The sequence below is a fragment of the Orycteropus afer genome, unplaced genomic scaffold, assembly GCF_000298275.1.
Source record: "Orycteropus afer afer isolate SDZICR_OR568_19922 unplaced genomic scaffold, OryAfe1.0 scaffold00123, whole genome shotgun sequence".
Classification (NCBI taxonomy): Eukaryota; Metazoa; Chordata; class Mammalia; order Tubulidentata; family Orycteropodidae; genus Orycteropus; species Orycteropus afer.
This window is the reverse complement of record NW_006921710.1, coordinates 6,890,416-6,912,220: the sequence shown is the minus strand read 5'-3', so window position 1 is coordinate 6,912,220 and position 21,805 is coordinate 6,890,416. Positions and strand designations below refer to the sequence as shown.

The window sequence follows — 21,805 nt, the reverse complement described above, 5'->3', positions numbered from 1 at the left end:
AAATAGGACCAGGAAAGAGCTGCCGCCTCAAAGTAGAGCCGACCTTAATGACGTGGGTGGAGGAGAGCTTTTGGGACCTTCATATGCTGATGTGACATGACTCAAAATGAGAAGAGACAGCTGCAAACATCCATTAATAATCAGAACAGGGAATGTACAAAGTATGAATCTAGAAAAATTGGAAGTTGTCAAAAATGAAATAGAATGCTTGAAGATAGATATCCTAGGCATTGATAAGCTGAAAAGGTCTCTATGGGACATTTTGACTTAGACAATCATATCATCTACTATGCTAGGAATGACAAACAGAAGAGGAACAGCAGCACATTCATCATCAAAAAGAACATTTCAAGATCTATCCTGAAGAATAATACTGTCAATGATAGGATAGTATCTATATACTTACAAGGAAGACCAGATGATACAACTATTCAAATTTATGCAGCAACCACTAATGGTAAAAGTAAAGAAACTGAAGATTTCTACCAATTTCTGTAGCCTGAAATTTATCAAACATGCAATCGTGTGTTGATAATTACTGGTGATTGAGGTGGGAAAGTTGGAAACAAAGAAGGATCAGTAGTTGAAAAATATGGCCTTCATGACAGAAACAACACTGGAGATCACATGATAGAATTTTGCAAGGCCAACAACCTATTCATTGCAAATACATAAATGGCAACTATACACATGGTCCTCACCAGATGGAGTACATAGCAACCAAAGAGACTACATCTGTGGAAAGAAAAGATGGAGCAGCTCAGTATCATCAGTCAGAACAGGATGAGGGGTCACCTGCAGAACAGACCATAATTGTTCATGTGCAGATTCAGGTTGGAGCTGAAGAATATTAAAGCAAGTCCACGAGAGCCAAAGTACAACCTTGAGTATATCCCACCTGAATTTAGAGACGATCTAAAGTTTAGTGAAGCACTGAAAACTAACAACTGAAGGATAGACAAGTTATGGGATGACCTCAAAGACATCATACATGAAGAAAGCAAAAAGCCATTAAAAAGACAAGAAAGAAAGAAGAGACTAAAATGATGTCAGAAGAGGGTGAAACCTACTCTTAACTATAAAGTAGCTAAAGCAAATGGAAGATACGATGAAGTAAAAGAGCTGAGTGGAAGATTTCAAAGGGTGGCTCAAGAAGACAAAGTAAAGTGTTAAAATGAAATATGCAAAGAGCTGGAGTTAGAAAACCAAAAAGAAAGAAAATGCTTGGCATTTCTCAAGCTTGGAAAAAAAATTCAAGCCTTGAGGTGCAATATTAAAGGATGCCATGGACAAAATATGGAATGAGTCAGGAAGCATCAAAAGAAAATGGAAGAAATACACAGAGCCACTGTGCCAAAAAGAATTGGTCAGCGTTGAGCCATTTCAAGAGGTAGCATGAGATCGAGAACTGATGGTACTGAAGAAAGAAGTCCAAGCTGCACAGAAGGTATTGGCAAAAAAAAGTCTCCAGGGATTGACACAATAGCAATTGAAATGTTTTGACAGATAGATGCAACACTGAAAGAACTCACTCATCTATGCCAAGAAATTTAGAAGACATCTACTTGGCCAGTTGACTGGAAGATAGCCATATTTATGCCCATCGAAAGAAAAATGATCCAATGTGATGCAGAAATTATCAAATAATATCATTAATATCATATGCAAGTAAAATGTTGTTGGAAATAATTGAAAAATAGTTGCAGCAGTAGGTCAACAGGGAACTGCCTGAAATTCAAGCCAGATTCAGGGCTTGAATTTCAATCAGCAATGAGGGATATCATTGCTGATGTCAGATGGATCTTGGCTAAAAGCAGAGAATACGAGAAAGATGTTTACCTGTGTTTTATTGACTGTGCAAAGGCATTCAACTGTGTGGGTCATTACAAATTAAGGATAACATTTCGAAGAATGAGAATCCCAAAGACTTAACTGTGCTCATACAGAACCTATACCTAGATCAAGAGGCAGTCATTTGAACAGAGAGCTCTGGTGATGTAGTGCCTACCAGAAGGCTGGAGGTTCAGTCCCACCAGCCACTCTGCAGAAGGAAGATGGGACAATCTACTTCTGTAAAGATTTACCACCTCAGAAACCCAATGAGGGTCACCATGAGTTGGAAATGACTCGATGGCAGTGGTTTTGGGTTTTTTTGTGTGGGGTGGGGGGGAGGACATGGTTTAAAATCCATGTATACCTTAAAAATGGTGTACATCAGGGTTGTATTCTTTCACCATACTTATTCAATCTATATGCTGAACAAATAATCTGAGAAATTGGACTCTATGAAGAACACAGCATCAGGATTGGAGGAAGACTCATTAACAATCTGCAGTATACAGATGCCACAACCTTACTTGCTGACAGTGAAGAGGACTTGAAGAATTTAGTGATAAATATTAAAGACTACCACCTGCCATATAAATTACCACTCAAAGTAAAGAAAACAAAATCTTCACAACTGGACCAGTGAGCAACATCATGACAAATGGAGAAAAGATTGAAGTTGTCAGTGATTTCATTCTACTTGGATCCACAGTCAGTGCCCATGGAAGCATGGAAGTTTCTGCATTGGGCAAATCTACTATAAAAGACCTCTTTGAAGTGTTAAGGTGCACCCGACCCAAGCCATGGTATTTTCAATCACCTCATATGCATATGAAAGCTGGACAATGAATAAGGAAGACTGGTGAAGAATTGATATGTTTGACTTATGGTGTTAGTAAGGAATATTGAATATATCACAGATGGCCAGAAGAATGAACAAATCTGTCCTGGAAGAAGTACAACCAGAATACTCATTTGAAGCGAGGATGGCAAGACTTCATCTCATGTACTTGGGACATGTTATCAGGAGAGACCAGTCCCTGGAGAAGGAAATCATGCTCGGTAAAGTAAAGAGTCAATGAAAAAGAGGAAGACCCCAACAGAGAGGGATTGACACAGCGGCTGCAACGACAGGCTCAAACATAGCAACCACTGTGAAGATGGTGCGGGGTCACACAGGGTTCTGTTCTGTTGGACACAGGGTCACTATGAGTCTAAACTGACTTGACAGCACTAAACAACAGTAACAGTATATCTCTGAAAGAACCCTCGTGGCACAGTGGTTAAAGCACTTGGGTGCTAACTGAAAGATCAGCAGTTCAAACCCACAGGCTTCTCTGTGGAAGAAAGAAGTGGCAGACTGTGTTTCTAAAGATTAGTCTCGGAAACCCTATGGTGATGTTCTACTCCATCCTATAGGGTCCTATAGGGATGAAATCAGCTCAGTGATAATGGGTTTTTATATATGTATGGTCTCCTAGAAAAGTGTCTGGAAGGCTATATGTCCCATTTTAGGTTTGCCTGTCTAAAGGTTGTAATTTACCATCTTCTGACTTAGGCTGTTTCAGTCCAGTTATCACTTCTCAGCTGCGGAGCATGGGGCAAGTCCGTGGGGACAGTACAGATGAAAGGATTTGTTATGCCCTCTCTCTCATTATACAGGCAGAGCAATCCAGAGAAACAATGCACCATGAAAATTGTGAAAACCTAGATGGTTGTAAAGCACTGTGTTCAGATTTGTGGGAACAAAATAAGGAAGTGGCATGTTGAACCGTGTGGTAAATGACCCTCTGACCTATGGTTCTCCCCTGCAATCCAGGCCTCTCAGATGAAGCTGGACCAAGGTCGGAAGGAGCTCCAAAGACCAAATCAAAAACCCGGAAACGGTTAGAAGAAAACCAAGGGGGCCCCAAGCCGAGGACAGTGAGATCAACTAGCAGTGACAGGTAAAGAGGCGGCCTGTCCTCCAGCAGCCCCTGCTCAGAGTGATCAGTCAGAGCGCTGCCCAGGAGGCCCTTTCTGCTGAAGGACGATGCCATGGGCTGTCCTGGTTACCAATCCCAGCAGAGGGTCAGCATCAGCTTCTCCGAGGAGCACGGCCTTGCCAGGGAGGGGCTCAAATAGACAACCTCACTAACAGTCAAACAAGTGCCCATTAAAATATATTGAAACTTTTTTGTTGTTGCTCACTAAATTGACAGAGGTTTTTAAAAACAAAAATGCTTAGTAAGAGCACAGAGAAACAGATACTTTCCAGCACTTCCGAGAGGACGTAAACAGATACAGCCTTTCTAGATGACTGTTCATATCACCTATTAGTGGATATTTGTGCTATAGAGTCTCTGTGTCCTTCAAACATCACCATCTGTGCTCCTGAATGGAGGGTAACAGGCCCCACATCCAAATTCATTCATTAATTCATTCAGCACACATTCTTGGAGCACCTGGCACTGGGTTGGGTGTTAGGGATATGGAGATGACCAAAATCCTGCCCTTGTGTTCAAGGGGCTCACGGGCCAGTGGGGAAGGCCAACAAGAAAACCGAGCATTCTGGGGGAGCATATGATGCAGATGAACTCAGGGAGAATAAGGGGTGCCAGCCACCTCATACCTGGGACAGGGAGTGCCTGCAACACCCAGAAAGGCTGAGTCAAGTCTTACCAGCCTGCCTCAGAGAAGGGTAGCACACATTCATGCACTAATTCAGTAAACATTTATGGACATTACATTCTAGTGGAGAGACAGACAGTAAACCTGCTAAAAAGCAAATGTGGTCACTTCAAATAATAAGTACCATAAAGATGAAAGGAAGTTAAATGGCCCAGGTAGGGGGAAGCGTGTATATAAGGTCTACTTTGAGAGAGAGCGGTCAAGGTAGATTCTTTGAAGAAGTTTGACATTGAGGTGAGCTTTGAATGAATGATAAGGAGCTGGGGGAAAGCCCCTGACAGAGGGCACAGCAGTGCAAAGACTGATCTGTTAAGAGACAGGAAGATGACTGGACCAACCTGAGCATCGAGACAGGAGTGAGGACTGAGGTGAGGTCCAGACATGGACAGAACCTGAATCCAGTGGGCTTTTGCAGGACAATGAGCATGTGTTGAATAAATTAACTCCCTGAAAAGTGGACACCAGTTTTGGTTAAACTGATCATGCACCTATCAAGAGAGTCCTGAGGAGCTGGAGAATATAAGGAGCGAGGGATAAGTCAGGGGGGCCAAGTCTCAGAACCTTGGCTGCAGGTAGGAAATTAAGGGAGCCATAGAGGGTTTTAGACAGAGGGTGGCATAATCTAGAGTCATACCTTAGAAAGGTAAATATCGTGTATCATCAAGTTGCTTTCAACTCTTAGCAACCCCATGTGACAGAGTAGAACTGCCGCATAGAATTTCTTCAGTCGTAATCTTTGCGAGAGCAAATCACCAATCTTTTCTTCTGCAGTCACTGGTGGGTTCAAACTGCTGACCTTTTGGTTAGCAGCCAAGCACTTAACCATTGCACCACCAGAAAGGTAAGTAACACCTCACAGTTACCTTCGGTGTGTCCCACAGAGGCCTTTAGACCTCAGAACCACCCCATGAGCTAGGGTATCTGACTGCAGAACCTGAACTGAACTGCGCCTCCACACTTCCATCATAACTCAGGGCAAAGGGGCAGTTTATGAGCTCAGACAAGCAGAAAATGCCAGGTAGAATAGGCCAGTTAGTTCAGTGCTGCACCCAATGGGTCCTTTTTACAGTGACTTCTCTCTTTCAGGATCACATCAGGCTCCTTGGAAAGTCCTTCTACTTCTGAAGCCAATCCTGAGGGGCGTTACCACTCCACAAGCTCCGACCCAGACCCCATGGGAGACAGAGAGGGCAGCCCCATTTCCAGCAGCCCCTTCCAGCTCACAGCTTCCTCGGATGAAGACATTATTGACTTGAAGTAAAGAGAGTCCAAATCTTATTTGCCATCTTTAGTTTTCTGATGGAGGTTTATAGTCTTTCAACAGTTCTGAAATCATTTCTCAACTAAATGTGGCTTTGAGCCTGTCGGTGATCTATTGGACCAAATCTGCACACTCGGCCAGTTTGGGTCACTCTCCAATGTCTGGTGCCATCTTTCTTGACCTTTGTTCCTTTCAGTTCAGGCACCATCAGTCCCCTTGTACTAAAGGTGGTAGATTTCATTGAGGTTTTAGATTGAAACTTTGAATAAATCAAAAAGTTCATTCTTATTTACTGCAACCTTCTCATATTTTATATATTTAGATGGAAAATTTATTTTTCCTTACAGTTTTGATTTGTGTCACATAAACTGTTTCTAAGAAAAAAGTCATTGCCTTTTAAATTTATAATAACAGTTTTCTTTCTGCACCTTTGGCCCCTGTTGCTATCTCAGTTCACTGATTGGAACCAGCTATGCTGCTGTCTGTCGGCTCTTGAGAAAAGCTGACCATTGGTCAGATCTCAGAAATCCTCCATTCTCCCACCTGTGCCTCACAAAGAAAATGAGACCAGGAGGTTTTCAAGAGTCTTGAGATTGTCTGGTTTGATTTTATTGTTGCTCTGAAATCAACCGGGGAAGTTACTCCTCGTGATCCAAATTCTTCTTTCCAAATGCCCTCCTCTTGTTGGTCGACCTCACTCTTTCACGTGAACCATATGACTTCCCTTCCTCTTACCATTTTGTCTGCTCCTTTGTCAAAGTGAAAAGAAAATGTGGATTGGGGCAAGTGCTAATGGAAATAGTAAAATAAAATGTCAGCCTCTAACCAGGGAGATCTAAGGGAGAAAAAATGTAGTTCACTGACCTTGTTTGCAAAAATTTTAACTTGTAAGATTTAGCAACTTTCTTTTGGCTTTAGTCTATCTGATCCCATTTTATTGTCTCTTCTCACTTACATTACCCTTAAGAAACTTTAAATCATGTCTCCTCTGTTAATGGAGCTCTGAAGAGTTCTACAGGCCTTCGTGTAAGAGTGGAGAACTGTATTTGACAGGACCTTGATCTAATTAATAGATTTTTGCAGAAGTTTACATCTCACTCACTTGTGGGTCTTGCACACTGTGGGGAAGGTTCTTAGTTCCTGTTTTTGGCAGAAAGAAAGCAGCAAGAAAAGTAAAGACAATGCTTTCTAGGTATACCCAGGAGGGGCTGTCTGTAACCAGATGTGTTTTTTCACACATCTTTTTAGCATTCCACCCTCCCATTTTTCCTTTGTGTTTTATTATGCCCTTTCATACACAAGTAAACACACAAAACCAACTACATACAGTTTTCAGCACCACCAACAGTTTCATAAATTAGGTATTATTATTACTGTTTTTCAGATGAGGAAACTGACTCTCAGAAATGGCCAATAGTTTGAACCTGCGAATTCTCTGACCTCAGACCTCTCCCTTGTCCACCACCCACAGAGCCAGGCCAAGTGCCTTCTGACTGTTGGATCTGGCTGGTATCTTTCATGCTAAACTAGTTTGTAAGCTTTATGAGCTTGTATCTGTGTTTTTCCTGTCATTTTTTTTCCCCCGAAGTGTCTTGCTTCTCAGCCTGGAATAGAAAAACCAAAGGTTCTTTAGAGCATTCTTCCAAGGGGATCACAAGCATTAGTGCCACCCCACAATTTGACAAGAGTCACAGATCTGAGGAGTGAATGTGGAAAGGGCGGAAGGCAGGCTCTACTACTCAGAATGGTGATGCTTTGCTTATAAAAAGGGGGTGGGAGGCTGTTTTGGGAACAATGGCTGCTCATAAAATCCAAGAAGTGAACATTGCACACTCAAGGGGAAGACGACCACCAGCCAGAGACTAGGAGCAGGTTTGTAGGGGTCCATGGCTCGGAGGACTGGCTGGTGCTAGCTGGGCTCCCTGGAGCATCCTGTCTACATAAGCATGTCCACATACCATACTGGCTGAGTTAAAGTAAACCGTGTCTAACAGCAGCTGTTTGTCCATGAGTTTGAGGCATTCATCTACTCTGCAAATATCAAGTGTCTACTGTGAAATCCTATCCAGTGGAGGAGGGAGAGCAGCGAACAGGAATTACCAAATGGTGGTAAGGGCTGTGATAAGAACGCTAGCTCAAGCACAGAGCTTGTGGAAGCACAGAGGGTGGTTGCCTGAGTCTTCAAAACAGTCTTGTGGTCAAGGCAGAACGCTGGTTGGATGACAGTACTATCAGGTGACTACAATCAACCAAACCACTACTGTAATTGTAGGAGCCAGCACTTGAGTGCTTCTCAAGTGCTTGTTTTTTCATGTCCATTATCCCTACTCTCCACTCTCCTGGAGAATATCCATCATTCCCACTTGCAGATGAGGAAAGGGAGACCAGAAGGGATTAAAAGCCACACCTGGTACTCCCACAACCCTGGTTCCTTGCAGTGTTATACCAGGGTTCCACAGCAACTGCCTGCACCCAGAGTGTTGGGTAGGGATTGATGCTGGTACAGTTGGCAAGATCCTACAGAGCCCTGATCTGATCATATTCACCTCCAGCAGTGACTTGGATGCAAACATGGACCAAAAAAAAAACCCACCAAATTCACTGCCATCGAGTGGATTCCGACTCACAGCGACTCCCTTTGGGTTTCCAAGGTGGTAAATCTTTATGAAAGTAGATTGCCCAGTCTTCCTTCCGTAGAGTGGCTGGTGGGTTTGAACTACCAACCTTCTGGTTAGCAGTCAAACATACAGGTTGGCTATTAAAGTGTGCTGGCTGCTCATAGTTGAGAAATAGTAAGATGGAGATACAAGAATCAAGATTACCTTGAAGTGAGTGAAACTTAAAAGTGAAAACCGAGCTTCACCTACCTTGTTTGCAAAAAATTACTGAATTGGCAATTTTCTTTTGGCTTTAGTGCCACTTTATTCTCTCTTCTCGCCTATATCACCCATAAGAAACTTCAAATCACGTCTCCTCTGTTAAAGGAGTGGAACAGGGAGCGTGCAGCTCACCATTTAAGCACCTTTCACACTAATATGGCACAAGGCTCTCGCCTAACTCGGGTCCCAACACCAGGAAGCCTTCGTCGTCGGCTCAGTAGCCATCAGCAATCGGGGAGACTCCGGGGCTGGGCTGTGGTTTGAAGGGTCAGGACTTCGTCCGGTCCGGAGCAAACCGGCAGGAATGCAGGGTCAGTCTCGGCATCCTAGGGGGAAGTAGGCGGCCCTGGACAGTGTTCCGAGACCTCCCGTCCTGCCCTGCGGCTCTCAGCAAGACAGGACTGGGACAGGGGCTTAACACTGGGTAGGAACTGCAGACCCAACCAAAGACAGTAGCAGTCTCCGGAATCCGGGTGGAGATGTCCTGGGACCGGGGCCCACGTGCTCCACCTTTACCCAGCCCCTAGCCCCATTCATTGAAGCTGGAGAGGCAGTTCCAAGCCAAATGAAATCCCCGTCCCCCACCCTCATTGGCCGGCTCAGCTCTGAGGCAAATTTGTGACCCCCGACTGCCGACTCGCACCACAACCCTATTGGATGGTAGTGCAAACTCCGCCCCGTCTGTACCTAGGTAGCTCTGTTCTAGGGGCGATTTTAGTTTGCAACGCCAACCTATTTTGTGCGTCCATTGGTCCACTTTGATTTGAGGGGCGGTCCCTAGCGTAGATGCTGACGTCGCCTTGCATTCCAATTGGCCACTTTGCCATCCACGGAAGTTTCCGACCCTGGCCCAGAGCCGCCCCTCACTGTCCATTGGTCGGCTCTGTTGAGAGAGGCGGGTGCGGGTCGCACTCGCGGGACCTGTGGCAGTTCAGGCATCAGAGCGGACCGAGCAAGCGTTGGCCGCAGACATGACCCCTGAGGATCAGGGGGAGAGGCAGCCGCTCCTGGGGCTGCCCAGCGGCAGGTGAGCGGGCAGCGGGGCCTGGGGCCAAGGGCACGGCCTCGTTCCACGCCTGCCTCCGCCCCGCACCGCTCATGGCTCTGTCCCCGCAGCGTCCCCCGCAGTCGCCGGGTCTTCCTCGCCGCCTTTGCAGCTGCCCTGGGCCCGCTCAGCTTCGGCTTCGCGCTCGGCTACAGCTCCCCGGCCATCCCAAGCCTACGGCGCGAAACGTCCCCAGCCCCGCGCCTCGACGATGACGCCGCCTCCTGGTTCGGGGTGAGACTCGGCTCTGGGACCTTCCCTCTCCTACTCCCTCGGGCGGGCGCTGGGATCCTCCGCCCTGTCTGCCCTGGCTTTTCTGCCCAGGGTCGTCCCATCTCCGACCTCCAGCCCCGGACACACTCTCAGCTCCTTCCCTTTGAGGACGCCAGGGGTGGGGGTGTAAAGGGTGAGGTTGGGTCGCAGCCCCTGGCCCTCCCTCCTCAGCCCGCCGTCCGCCCACCTCCCAGGCCATCGTGACCCTGGGCGCCGCGGCGGGGGGCTTGCTGGGCGGCTGGCTGGTAGACTGCGCCGGGCGCAAGCTGAGCCTCTTACTCTGCACCGTGCCCTTCGTGGCTGGCTTTGCCATCATCACCGCGGCTCAGGACGTGTGGATGCTGCTTGTGGGCCGCCTCCTCACCGGCTTGGCCTGCGGCATTGCCTCGCTAGTGGCCCCGGTGAGTGTCCACCTGCCCCAGACCTGTGGCATAGCTCACCCTAGCTGTGGCCCACACAGGTTATATAAAGCTTCCTGGGTGCCAGACATCATGCACCTTACTCACCACAGCCCATGGAAGGAGCCAGCTGTTGTCAGCCCCCTTTGACAGGTGAAACAGCCTCGGAAACGTGAAATCCTTTCCCCAGGCGGCGTCTACAGCCAACAGTGGTGAAGCTAATACTTGAATCTAGGATCGTCCACCTTAACAGTGCCTCTTTTGCTTTACACACATAATAACCCTCCCTGTCTTTCAGACGACAGACAGCAGAAAAATCCCGTCCTAACATCTGGACTATTAAAAACATGGATTTGGGTCTCTCTATAAGGAGCTAACCAGACGGCTGGCGGTTCAAACTCACCAGCCATTCCCCGGAAGGAAGGATGGGCAATCCTACTTCCGTAGTGATACTGCCTCGGAAACCCAAGGAGGGGTCGCTATGAGTCGGGTTTGACTTGATGGCACATAACAACAACAACAAAAATAAGGAGCTCTGGTGGCATAGTGCCTAAGGCATTTGACTGCTAACCAGAAGGTTGGCAGTTCAAACCCACCAGCTGCTCTTAGGAAGGAAGATGGGACAATCTACTTCCGTAAAGTTTTACTACCTGGGAAACCCAATGGGCATCACTATGAGTCAGAAACGATTCGATGGCAGTGAGTTAGGGGAGAGTATGGGGGACTAGGATCTACTACTCCTTCCCTGCTCACACTAGTCCCTCCACTTCCCTCTCTGCTTCTCTCCACCCAGAGCTACAAAGGCAGACTTTGAAGCCACACACACACCTCAGTTTAAATCCTAGCTCTGCCACCTCCCTGGGCAGGGCACCTCTCTAAGCCTGTTTCCTCCTTTGTAAAATGGAGATAATGGAATAATTACCTTGTGAAGGTTTGAGAAGATTCCTGCTAGGTAAAAAAAACAGCTGTCTTAGTCATAGGTCTAACACGAAAAAACTAAACCCACTGCCTTTGAGTCAATTGCAACTTACCGCAACCCTGTAGGACAAAATATAACTGCCACACAGGGTTTTCAAGGCTGTAAATTTTACAGAAGCAAAAAGGTTTGAGCTGCTAACCTTTCGATTAGCAGCTGGGTGCTTTAACCACTGCACCAGCAGAGCTCCTCATGGGCCAAACGTGTGGGGAAGGGCCTGGTGGCTACTGAAACCAGAGGGAGAGCTGACAGCCACTGGTAAAGATGAGACTGGGAGTTCCTGACTTTTTACTCCAAAGGCATCACTCAAAAGTGTGGCTCATGGGCCAGCAGCTGGGATAGTTATAAATGCAGACTCTCAGGCCCCACCCGAGTCCTCCTGAATCAGAAATGACATTTTGTCAAGGCGATTCACACGTTAAAGTTTGAGAAGCACTGTGCCCTCTCCTTTCCTCTTGCATGCTCAGTGGCCAAATACATAATCTTGATCTTTAAACACAAGGTACAGATCACTGTTGATTGGGAATGGGGTGGGAGGAGACACGGGAAGAAGACTGATGACTAGGGGGATAACATGACTAGGGGCTTACAGGGCTTGTAGCAGCCCCAAATAAGGCTCTCAGCTCTGAAAAGCTGAGGCTTTTCCACTTGAAGAACTTAGACACCAGATAAACCCTCATCTTAATTACCTGCAGGTGTATATCTCCGAAATTGCCTACCCAGCAATCCGGGGGCTGCTCGGCTCCTGTGTGCAGCTGATGGTCGTCACAGGCATCCTCCTAGCCTACCTGGCAGGTATAGTTTGCACATCTCTCTTTTAAGCCCCGTAAACAGCCAAGTGGTCATTTTACAGATAGGGGAACTAAGGTTCAGAGAGGCCAAGGGACTTGCCCAAGGTATGCTGCCTCCCTGGGACCTTGGGGTACATGAGGTCTTCCAAAGGCAGCCCACTTGGGAGGGTGTGGCAAGGGCTGACTGGTTAGGTCAGTACCTTACTGGGCATGGACCAACCAGGGGATTCCAGGTGTGGCTGGGGCACTGCAGAAACCTTCAGCTCAGAGTGTGAAAGGCCCAAGCAGATCTCCCTTAGAAATGTCAGTGCTGGCTACAGTGCCAGGTGAGTGGGTGTGAAGACAGGTTCCTGTTGACCCCAAGGGACAGAACTGGAGCCAGCACAGGGTGGCTTCAAGTGCAGTTCCAGATTTGGAGACAGCCTTTGCTACTTACTCACATCACACTGCCTCTGGGAGTCTCTTTCCCTGTCTTTGAGTGGACATAATCCCACATAGCTATTGGAGGATGAGGTTAAATGACACAGAAAGTGCCAGGTGGCAGGTCCTAAATGAGAACTGCCAAGGAATGGCCTTAATGCCATGGGGGCTTAGGGGCTGACGGGTGTGGCTGACCCAGGTGCACGTCAGTGTGAGTGATAGGCGGGGCTATGCTGTCATTCTACCCACTTACCACATGACTCTCATTCACCATCCTACCAGCAGTCAGGCTCTCTTGGGAGGCCCAGCAGGGTGCCAAAGCTGCCCTCCTGTGTGACCTTCCATGTTTGGGGACAGACATGGGAAGTCAATGTATCATAGCCAACCCTCTCATTGATCTCAATTGCACTTGCTGCTTCACCTGCCTTTCACTGACCAATTTCTATGAGTTTTGATCTACTGGTAGGTTAACTGTTAACCCCACAAAGTGACATGGTAGTGATACAAATGTGCTTGAGCACATTAGGGACAGTAATACGCCAATAACAAGACTTTGTGGAACAACTAAGAGTTACCTATACCGTAAATCTTCACCCAAACCCTAAAAAAAAAAAAAAAAAAAGTTACCTATACCTTCTTGCTATAGCAAATGTCTGTACATTCCCTTACCTTCCCACCCCTAGCCCCAAAGAGGCAGTCCGTAGCTATCCCAAAGTTATTTTTTCCACTGGGATCTGGGTTATAAATGAGCCTTTTGGGCTTCAGAAAAATTAAAACTTAGACAGGCATTGCGCTGAACTCATTTATTGCTGGTCCCTTTGTCAGATATCCTTTGGCTTTATGTGATTCTCTTTAAGTCTGGATTTGTACTGTTCTTCATACATCTTCATAATAACAAAATTCTGGCACCATTTTTTTTTAAATTTTATTTATTCTTTGAGTAGAAATACATTCCAATGATTCAACACTCAAGAAGTACTGAATCCAAAGTCCAGTTGCCATCAAGTCGATTTCGACTCACGGTGACCCCACGTGGGTCATAGTAGAACTGTGCTCCGTAGGGTTTTCAGTGGCTGATTTTTTGGAAATAGATTGGCAGGATGTTCTTTTGAGGGATCTCTGGGTGGACTAACCAACAACCTTTTGGTTAACAACTGAGCACGTTTTCATTTGCACCACACAGGGACTCCCAAGAAGCACAAGTGGGGAGAGTGTTCAGTGAAAAGTCTCCCCCTACCCCTGTCCTTCTCTCTAGAGAAGCCAGAGTTGCTCGGTAACATTCCAGGGAGAGTCTGTGCCCACGTAAGGAGTACACATATTAATTCTCCCATTCCCTACCTTTATACACGTGGTCCGTATCAATGACATGTCAATATATAGGATACCCATTGCCATTGAGTCAATTCTGACTCACAGCAACCCCATCTGGAGTGCTCATTTTTTGTATGATGGCTACGTAAATATTTCACTGAACAGATACGGCATAATTTATGTACCAATCATCATCTCTCCAACAACTGATAGAGTTGGCCCACAATGTCCATGTTTATCAACAATAGTAATATCGTTATTAACAGTAACAACATTCTCAGTAACAAAAATGAAGGCAGCCATGCAGAGGTACTGGGCTCCCCATTTGAACGGAGTCCCTATGGTTGGGAGGGGCAGGCATTCCCAGAGGGTGGGCTGGATTGGTTCTGATGCCCTGCGCCCCCACCAGGCTGGATCTTGGAGTGGCGCTGGCTGGCGGTGCTGGGCTGCGTGCCCCCCTTACTTATGCTGCTGCTCATGTGCTGCATGCCCGAGACCCCACGCTTCCTGCTGACTCAGCACAAGCGCCAGGAAGCCATGGATGCCCTGCGGTTCCTGTGGGGCTCAGAGCAGGGCTGGGAAGAGCCACCTATCAGGGATGAGCACCAGGTGAGGGGCTGGGAGCAGGAGCTCTGGGGGGCAAGGCTGACATATTACCCTTTTGCAGCTGGGAGAGGCTGCATGGCCTGTTTCCAAGCTTTCACCTACTTGGTGGGAGGAGAACCCATCCCTCCACCCTCTGTGAGAATGGGACAGGACCACTGTTGGCTGCGAGCAGGCAGATGCCCGGTGGAGCCCCCCTCAGCTGGGCCTAGCCTTGGGCGCCACTAGAAAAGCTTTGAGCTTTGATTCTTACTCTCCCAGGAAGAGAAAGATCAAAAGGAAATACAGGTGCTAAGTTGAGGGCCTGAATTTAATTGGGGAACTGCAGGGCAGGGGACTGGAGGGCAGCAAGATGGTTGACAGTCTGGATTTGAGAGTCACACCTGGGTTTTGAACCTCTAGCTCTGCCACTAATCCTTAGTTTCTTCATCTGCAAAATGGGAGTCCTATAACATGTGCTGGGAGCTCTGGTAGCATAGTGGCTAAGACGCTTTTCTGCTAACCAGACGGCTGGCAGTTCAAACCCACCAGCCACTCCTTGGAAGGAAGGTTGGGCAATCCTACTTCCGTAGTGATACTGCCTCGGAAACCCAAGGAGGGGTCGCTATGAGTCGGGTTTGACTCGACGGCGCATAACAACAACAACATAACATGTGCTGTGGTGGTGGTAAGGATTCATTGAGAAGGGCCGTGGGAGGCACCAAGGACAGGGCTAGGCCTAAGGCAAGGACTGGATGCCCTAGAGGTCAGAGGGGTTGAGATGTGTGGGCCTTTGCTATTTGCCCCCAACAATTCAGGAAAAGACTTGGGCAGGTAAGGATTTCCTTACCTTGGAACTGGAGAGGAATTGGTGAGGCTAAAGTGACATGTAAGACAGGTAAGGAGAGGAACTGGAGAGGCTAAAGTGATGCAGGCAGGGACTCTTCTGTGGACCTGCAGCCACAGCCGGGGCCTGGGTGAGAAGTCACACTGGGGCTCACTTCCCTCCATGACCTTAAGGACAGGGGCTCAAAGCCTGGGAACACCTGTGGGAGAGCCACTGCTAACCTGGTATTTGTCTAAGCAGGGCTTCCACCTGGCCCAGCTGAGGCAGCCTGGGATCTACAAGCCTTTCATCATTGGCACTTCACTGATGGCCTTCCAACAGCTGTCAGGAATCAACGCCGTCATGTTCTATGCAGAGACCATCTTTGAGGAGGCCAAGTTCAAGGTAAAGCACCCTCTGCCTCGACAGCATGTCACGTGGGTGGGGCTCCCTCCCGCTTGAATTCACCCTCCCAGCAGAGGATTAGAAAAGGAGGGATCCTCTTTGGCTGGCCCAGCTGACCGCCTCGGCACCCATCTTTCCCCAGGACAGCAGCCTGGCCTCAGTCATCGTGGGCGTCATCCAGGTGTTGTTCACTGCCGTGGCAGCACTCATCATGGACAGAGCTGGACGAAGGCTGCTCCTGGCTTTGTCAGGTGAGGCCTGAGGATGAGGGCCCAGCCCTGTGCACCTACTGGTGCCTCCATGCCAGGCTCCCACCATGGGCTGGAGGGCCTTTGTCAAGGTCACATTACAGGGTGGAGAAGGACTGTCAGATGGCCAGCAGAGCAAGCATCGTGGACTAACGAGCCTGTGATCTTAGCAGAAGCTCTGCTCACCGAGCACTGGCTTCCAGACCAGTCTGGGCTGATGCCGTTACTGCATTCATGTGTTTAACCTTCGTGATGAACCCAGAAGACAGGCCCTATCACAGCCCCCATTTTGCAATGGAGAAACTGAAGACCGGGGAGTGAAGGGAAGCTTGGGGTCTTTTGGGGCAAGTAGCTTTACCTCTCTGAGCCTCAACTTCCTCCCTGGTGTAAAGGGCACTAGGCAGCACCTCCCTCAGTGCAGCTGTGAGGGTCAGGAAATGATCCGTGGTTCGGCCCACGGAGTGCTGGTACGTGCCGGCCACTGAGAAGGTTACCATTGTGGGTGGAGGCTAAAATACTACTGTTGCTGTTATTACTCCTGCTTCCTTGGCCCAGCCAGGGAGGGTCTGTATCCTGGAACTCTTTGGAGTTTACTAAGGTTTGAAGTTCAAGTGGGGTTGGTAGAGTGGGGATGGAGTGCTGCCCACTAAGGGGTCTTGAGGCCTAAGGGCTGGAATATCAAGCTTGCAGGATCCTCCCACCCTTGCTGTTCAGTGAGCCAGGGATACCCTTCTCAAAGGCATCCAGGCTACATTGCTGTGGCCACAAGGTGCCCTGGAACTCAGTGCCACACACCCAGCCTGCAGGCCATTTCCCCCCAGCGAGGGTCAGGCAGGGGAGAGTCGGGAGAGGGAGCAGCCTTTCCCAGCAGCCTGCCTGGCCCCAACCCTCCCACCTGCAGGTACGATCATGGTGTTCAGCATTAGCACCTTTGGCGCCTACTTCAAGCTGACCCAGGGTGGCGCCAACAACTCCTCTCACATGGCCCTCTCTTCGCCCACCTCCATGGAGCCTGTCGATGCCAGTGCTGGACTGGCCTGGTTGGCTGTGGGAAGCATGTGCTTTTTCATCGCTGGTGAGAGGGGACCCAAAGGGAGGCTCGAGGATGGCCACTGTCCCCCACTGCCATACCCTGTCACCACTGGGTTCGTGCAACTCCTGTGAGTCCAGTCTTACCAGCCTCAGGGTTTATGGCTCTGACCATGTGCTGGACACTGAACTGAGCCCTTCTGTGTTCATTCATTTTATCCCCAACAACCCTGTGATGAGGGCCCATCATTATCCCATCTTACAGATAAAAAGTCTGACACGAGAAGAGTGACTGGTCCAGCCCCTCATAGCAGGAAGGCACAGAGCTGGTTGGACCAGACTGGAATCCAGGGCCCTTGGAAACCCAGACTGCTGCCCCATGAGGCCTCAGCCAGAGGTCTTAGGCCAAGGCCATGGGCTCTGCGGCCCATGAGAAGTCCAGCTCCTTGTGGGTTCTAATGCCTATCTTGCTCCCTCAGGCTTTGCTCTGGGTTGGGGACCCATCCCCTGGCTCCTTATGTCAGAGATCTTCCCTCTACGTGTTAAGGGTGTGGCCACTGGAGTCTGCGTCCTCACCAACTGGCTCATGGCCTTTCTGGTGACAAAAGAGTTCAGCAGCCTCATGGTAAGTCCAGTCCCCAATGGCCTTTCCCCACTTGCAGTCATCCAAGAACCACTTTTTTAAATGGCTCTCATTGTAAAACACGCAGGGTCATTGGCCTTGCATGCAGGAACATGCCTGGGAGGTCTGCAGTCCTGTTCAGGGCTGAGGTGGAAACCACTCTCTGTAGAGTCTTCAGGCCATCATGGTGGAGAACAGCCTGGTTGTCCTGCTGTTAATGGAGATTGGGCATACAGGCTGGGCACAGGGCAATAGGGGGAAGAGCTTGGGCTTTGAAGTCAACAGGCCTGGGCTCCAGTCACACCTCGGTCTCGTTCTTACTGTGTGACCTTGGGCATGCTGCTTGCTTTCTCTGAACCAGTTTCCTTGGCTGAAAATGGAGAAAGGTAACAGTACTCTCCTAGAGTAGATGGGAGCATCAGTTTGGTTCAACATTTTGCTGTCCTCCTACAGACGAGACTGGCACAAACATGGTCCACCCCTGGAGCTTCCCAGCCATTGGGGCATGGTTCTGAAGCAGATACTGAAGACATTTGTTCAGTCATTCATTACCCACAGGTCTCCTGGCACATACCATATCCATCCCCTGTTCAAAGCACCCAAGTCAGCAGTGAACAAGACAGGCAGGGTCCCCTTAATGATGAGGGCCAGGAAGGTGATAAACAAGTGGTAGGGAGTGAATTGTAGGAGGGCTGGGTGGGGGCACCAGGAGGCAGGCTGGGTGAGAGGCCTGGACACAGGGCCTAGGACCCCCCCAGGCAAGGTTGCCCAAGAGAGCACATCAGAAAGACCAGGGCCAAGGCCTGGGAAGATAAGGATGATAACAGGGAAAGAAAAGAAGCCAAGGAGGAGAGAGCAAAGAACAAGTATACTGTGTCCAAGAAGGGCCTCATGAGGTCACCAAGTCCCAGATGAAGAGAAGCTTTGGTTCTGGCACCAGGGATGTCACTGAGGATACACTAAGGACTGGGTCCGTTTTAGTGAGCACTGAGTGTCTCTGTGCTCCAGGGACCGTACTAACTCTGCTCCATCTCAACCTGCTAATAGCTCACCCAATCCTGCCAGCACCAGAGACCCCACAGGGTGCATGGGACCAAAGTTGGGTGTAGAGGGTGGGTCTGTGCACCCTGGAGTCGATGTATGCTAGAGCCCAGCTCTGTCATTTAATGGGTCTGTGACCTTGGAAGCAATCACTTCATTGCCATGAACCTCAGATTCCCCTGAGGGGATTATCCACACCTTGTGAATGGTTGACCAAAGCCACCACAATGCTCCACCTGACCTTCCTCCACTGCTCCCAGGCTCGGTGGAGACAGACAAAGCACAGGCCATGGGCCAGGTATGCTAAGTCCTGGCACTGGGCGTCCACACGTGGCCATTTCCCTCTCTCTGCAGGAAGTCCTCAGGCCCTACGGCGCCTTCTGGCTCGCCTCTGCATTTTGCATCCTCAGCGTCCTCTTCACTGTGTTCTGTGTCCCTGAAACCAAAGGGAAGACTTTGGAACAAATCACAGCCCAATTTGAGGGGTGGTGACAGTGTCTCCTTGTGCACAGCCGCCCCTCCTAGCTGGGCCACCGGCTTTGGGCTTCAGAGGGGATGAAGCTAGCACCACAGCCCCGTGGGGCCTGGTCTCCAAGTTCCCCCCTCCCTGTGCAGATCTCTGCGGCCCAGTGTGTGAGGTCTCAACCTCTTGGTCCGGTTCCTGCTGCTTCTCTGTGGACTCGGGAGCAGGGAGCAGCTCAGAGGTCTTTGCAGTCCTGTGGTCAGCCTTCCACAGACCATCTCCTTCACACTGAAACAGCAGAAAAGGAGGTGGGCCCTTGCTTCCTCATTTTCTAGCTAGAGATGCTTTTGGAGGCTGGTGCTGGGCCTAAGTTTTCACTCTCACATGAATGGATTATCAGGAAAGAACTTGGTTTGCCAAATAAAGATTTGACTCAGAAAATCAGGTCATGACCTATTTATGTGAGCCCCTGTTTGAGAAGGATATATTTCTGTGTCTGCCATAGACAAGGCCCTTCTGGAACTTTCCGAGAACATTCTGTGGGTTTACTTTCTTAGGGTCAGCCAAGTGTACCTTTAGAACTTGGAGGTCATTTTTGGCTCCTTCCTTAGACTCCATTCCCTGGGTCATTAGACATCAATCTTGTTGAATCTCAAAAACAGCACCTCTCTTTTTCTGTTAACTTTAATGGAGCCAGAAATCTTTTCTAAATTGCTTCTATAACCCATTATATAAGTAATATGTTTACTGTAGGAAAATCTGAAGGCAAATTTATTTATTTTAACAATTATTTTTATAGCTAGGCACTGTCCTAAGCACTTTACAGATATTAACTATTTTCACTCACCTCATACATGAAAGCTGAACAATGAATAAGGAAGACTGAGAAAGAATTGATGCATTCAAATTATGGTGTTGGCAAAGAATGTTGAATATACCATGGACTGCTAGAAGAACAAACAAATCTATGTTGAAAGAAGTACAGCCAGAATGCGCCTTAGAAGCAAAGATGGTGAGACTTCATCTCACATACTTTGGTCATGTTATCAGGAGGGACCTGGATGTCACTGAGGATGGGTTGGGATTGGGGGCAGGCTTACTTCTCCCTCCTTGCCAATGGGCCCACGTGTCTTTATGTGCCTGGAGAAGAACACAAAGCCTGGTAAGGTTGAAGGTCAGCAAAAAACAGGAAGACCTTCGATGAGATGGATTGACACAGAGGCTACACCAATGGGCTCAAGGACAGCAATGACTGTGAGGACGGCACAGGACCAGGCCGTGTTTCATTCTGTTGTACGTGGGGTTGCTATGAGTCAGAACTGACTCATTGGCGCGTAACAACAATAGCAGTTATCCACAGCTCTGTGTTTCCAGGGATAACCTGTTAAAAATTTGGTTCTATCTTGAAAGTTCTCTCTCCCAATATGTGCTTTCTTGTATCACCCCAAGTGGGGCTATGCTGCTGCTTTCCTGGTCGGCTTCGTCCACTTCCTGGGTTGTGCAAGCTCCACACACACACACACACACACACCAGCATGTGCATACCTTGGCTTGTAGTGAGACCAGATTGCGAGGGAACGTTTTGGAAGGGAGTCAAAGTGCTGGCTAATCCAGAACACAGTGGTGGCAGACCGGGACTCCAGATTCCGTTTCCGGAAGATCCTGCAACAGCTGCTCTGATTTCAGAAAAGTGTGCTCAGGACCCTGGACAGTTTCAACTTTGGCAAAATCCAAATTCTTCAAGGCCTTGTAGAAGTAGGGTCATGACTGTGTGAAGGAAGGTCGTTCCGTGTAAATAACTGCCAATCCCATTCCCGTTCATAATGCCTCCTGCATGATGGTCACTGATTGGGTTGAGAACCGCATGCTTTTTTTTTTTTTGTATCTCAATGCAGTAACAGTAGCAAGTTTTCAAATATCTTTTTTTACTAGACTTGTAATATATTTATGTATGCTTATTGTAAAACATTTAATGACAAAGTAAACAAACAGTGAAAATATTTCTGACACTTCTTAATCCTCCTCCCCAAAGCACTGCAATGATGTGGTATGTCTGACTTTTTCCTGTGAAGATAGTTTGTTCTGAAACCTACTGTTTTCGTACAACATAGCCAGAACACCTTCCCATCTTAATGCATACAGCTTGTGTTAAACCAATTTTATGTGTTAACTTAGGCTGTGGTGCTCAGTTGTTTAGTCCAACACTAGATGTTGCTCTGAAGGTATTTTGTTGATGTGATTAATATTTGTAATCAGTTCAATCTAAGTAAAGGAGATAACTCTCCATAAAGTGGGTGGGCATCAGTTCAATCCGTTGGAGGCCTTAAAGAGCAAAAACTGAAGTTTCCAAGAGAAGAAGCCCACAGAAGACTGCAACATAGATATCCTGCCAGAGTTTTTGGCCTTCCTAGCCTATAGATTTTGGGCTTGCCAACCCCTACAATTGTACAAGCTAGTTCCTTAAATAAATTTATTTTCTAACATTATCGTGGCCCTTCTAGTCGTGCTCTTGTGGCTCCCACAAAATGTTTGGGTGTAACTATGCAAATAAGATGCTTGTGGCCACCAACGGGATTGGACAGCCTGCTAATGCAAATAAGGTGCGTGGAACCCTTGCAGGGTGGGACTATGCAAAAAGGGCATGGAACTCTTGCAGGGGATTGGTCACTTTTGCCATCTCACTAGACTTAAAGGAGCCCAGCTCAGGCTGAATAGGGACTTCTCTATCATCAAGAAGA

At 48.2% G+C, this 21,805-nt stretch overlaps 2 protein-coding genes across 2 annotated transcripts in view; both read left to right on the top strand.

Annotated features, from left to right (window-relative positions):
* GARNL3 (GTPase activating Rap/RanGAP domain like 3) overlaps window positions 1-5,758 on the top strand; it is a 165,882-nt gene extending 160,124 nt beyond the window's left edge. Inside the window, exons 27-28 of the mRNA XM_007944319.2 lie at window positions 3,647-3,773; window positions 5,584-5,758. Of these exons, the coding sequence (XP_007942510.1) occupies window positions 3,647-3,773; window positions 5,584-5,758 (302 nt within the window). The remainder of the gene's footprint in view (window positions 1-3,646; window positions 3,774-5,583) is intronic.
* Window positions 5,759-9,608: 3,850 nt separating this feature from the next.
* Window positions 9,609-19,044, top strand: SLC2A8 (solute carrier family 2 member 8). The gene is made up of 9 exons (XM_007944318.1): window positions 9,609-9,664; window positions 9,754-9,916; window positions 10,150-10,356; window positions 12,025-12,124; window positions 14,261-14,460; window positions 15,521-15,664; window positions 15,807-15,915; window positions 16,814-16,987; window positions 18,959-19,044. Exons 1-9 carry the CDS (start codon window positions 9,609-9,611, stop codon window positions 19,042-19,044), a joined length of 1,239 nt encoding a protein of 412 aa, XP_007942509.1.
* Window positions 19,045-21,805: the final 2,761 nt, after the last annotated feature.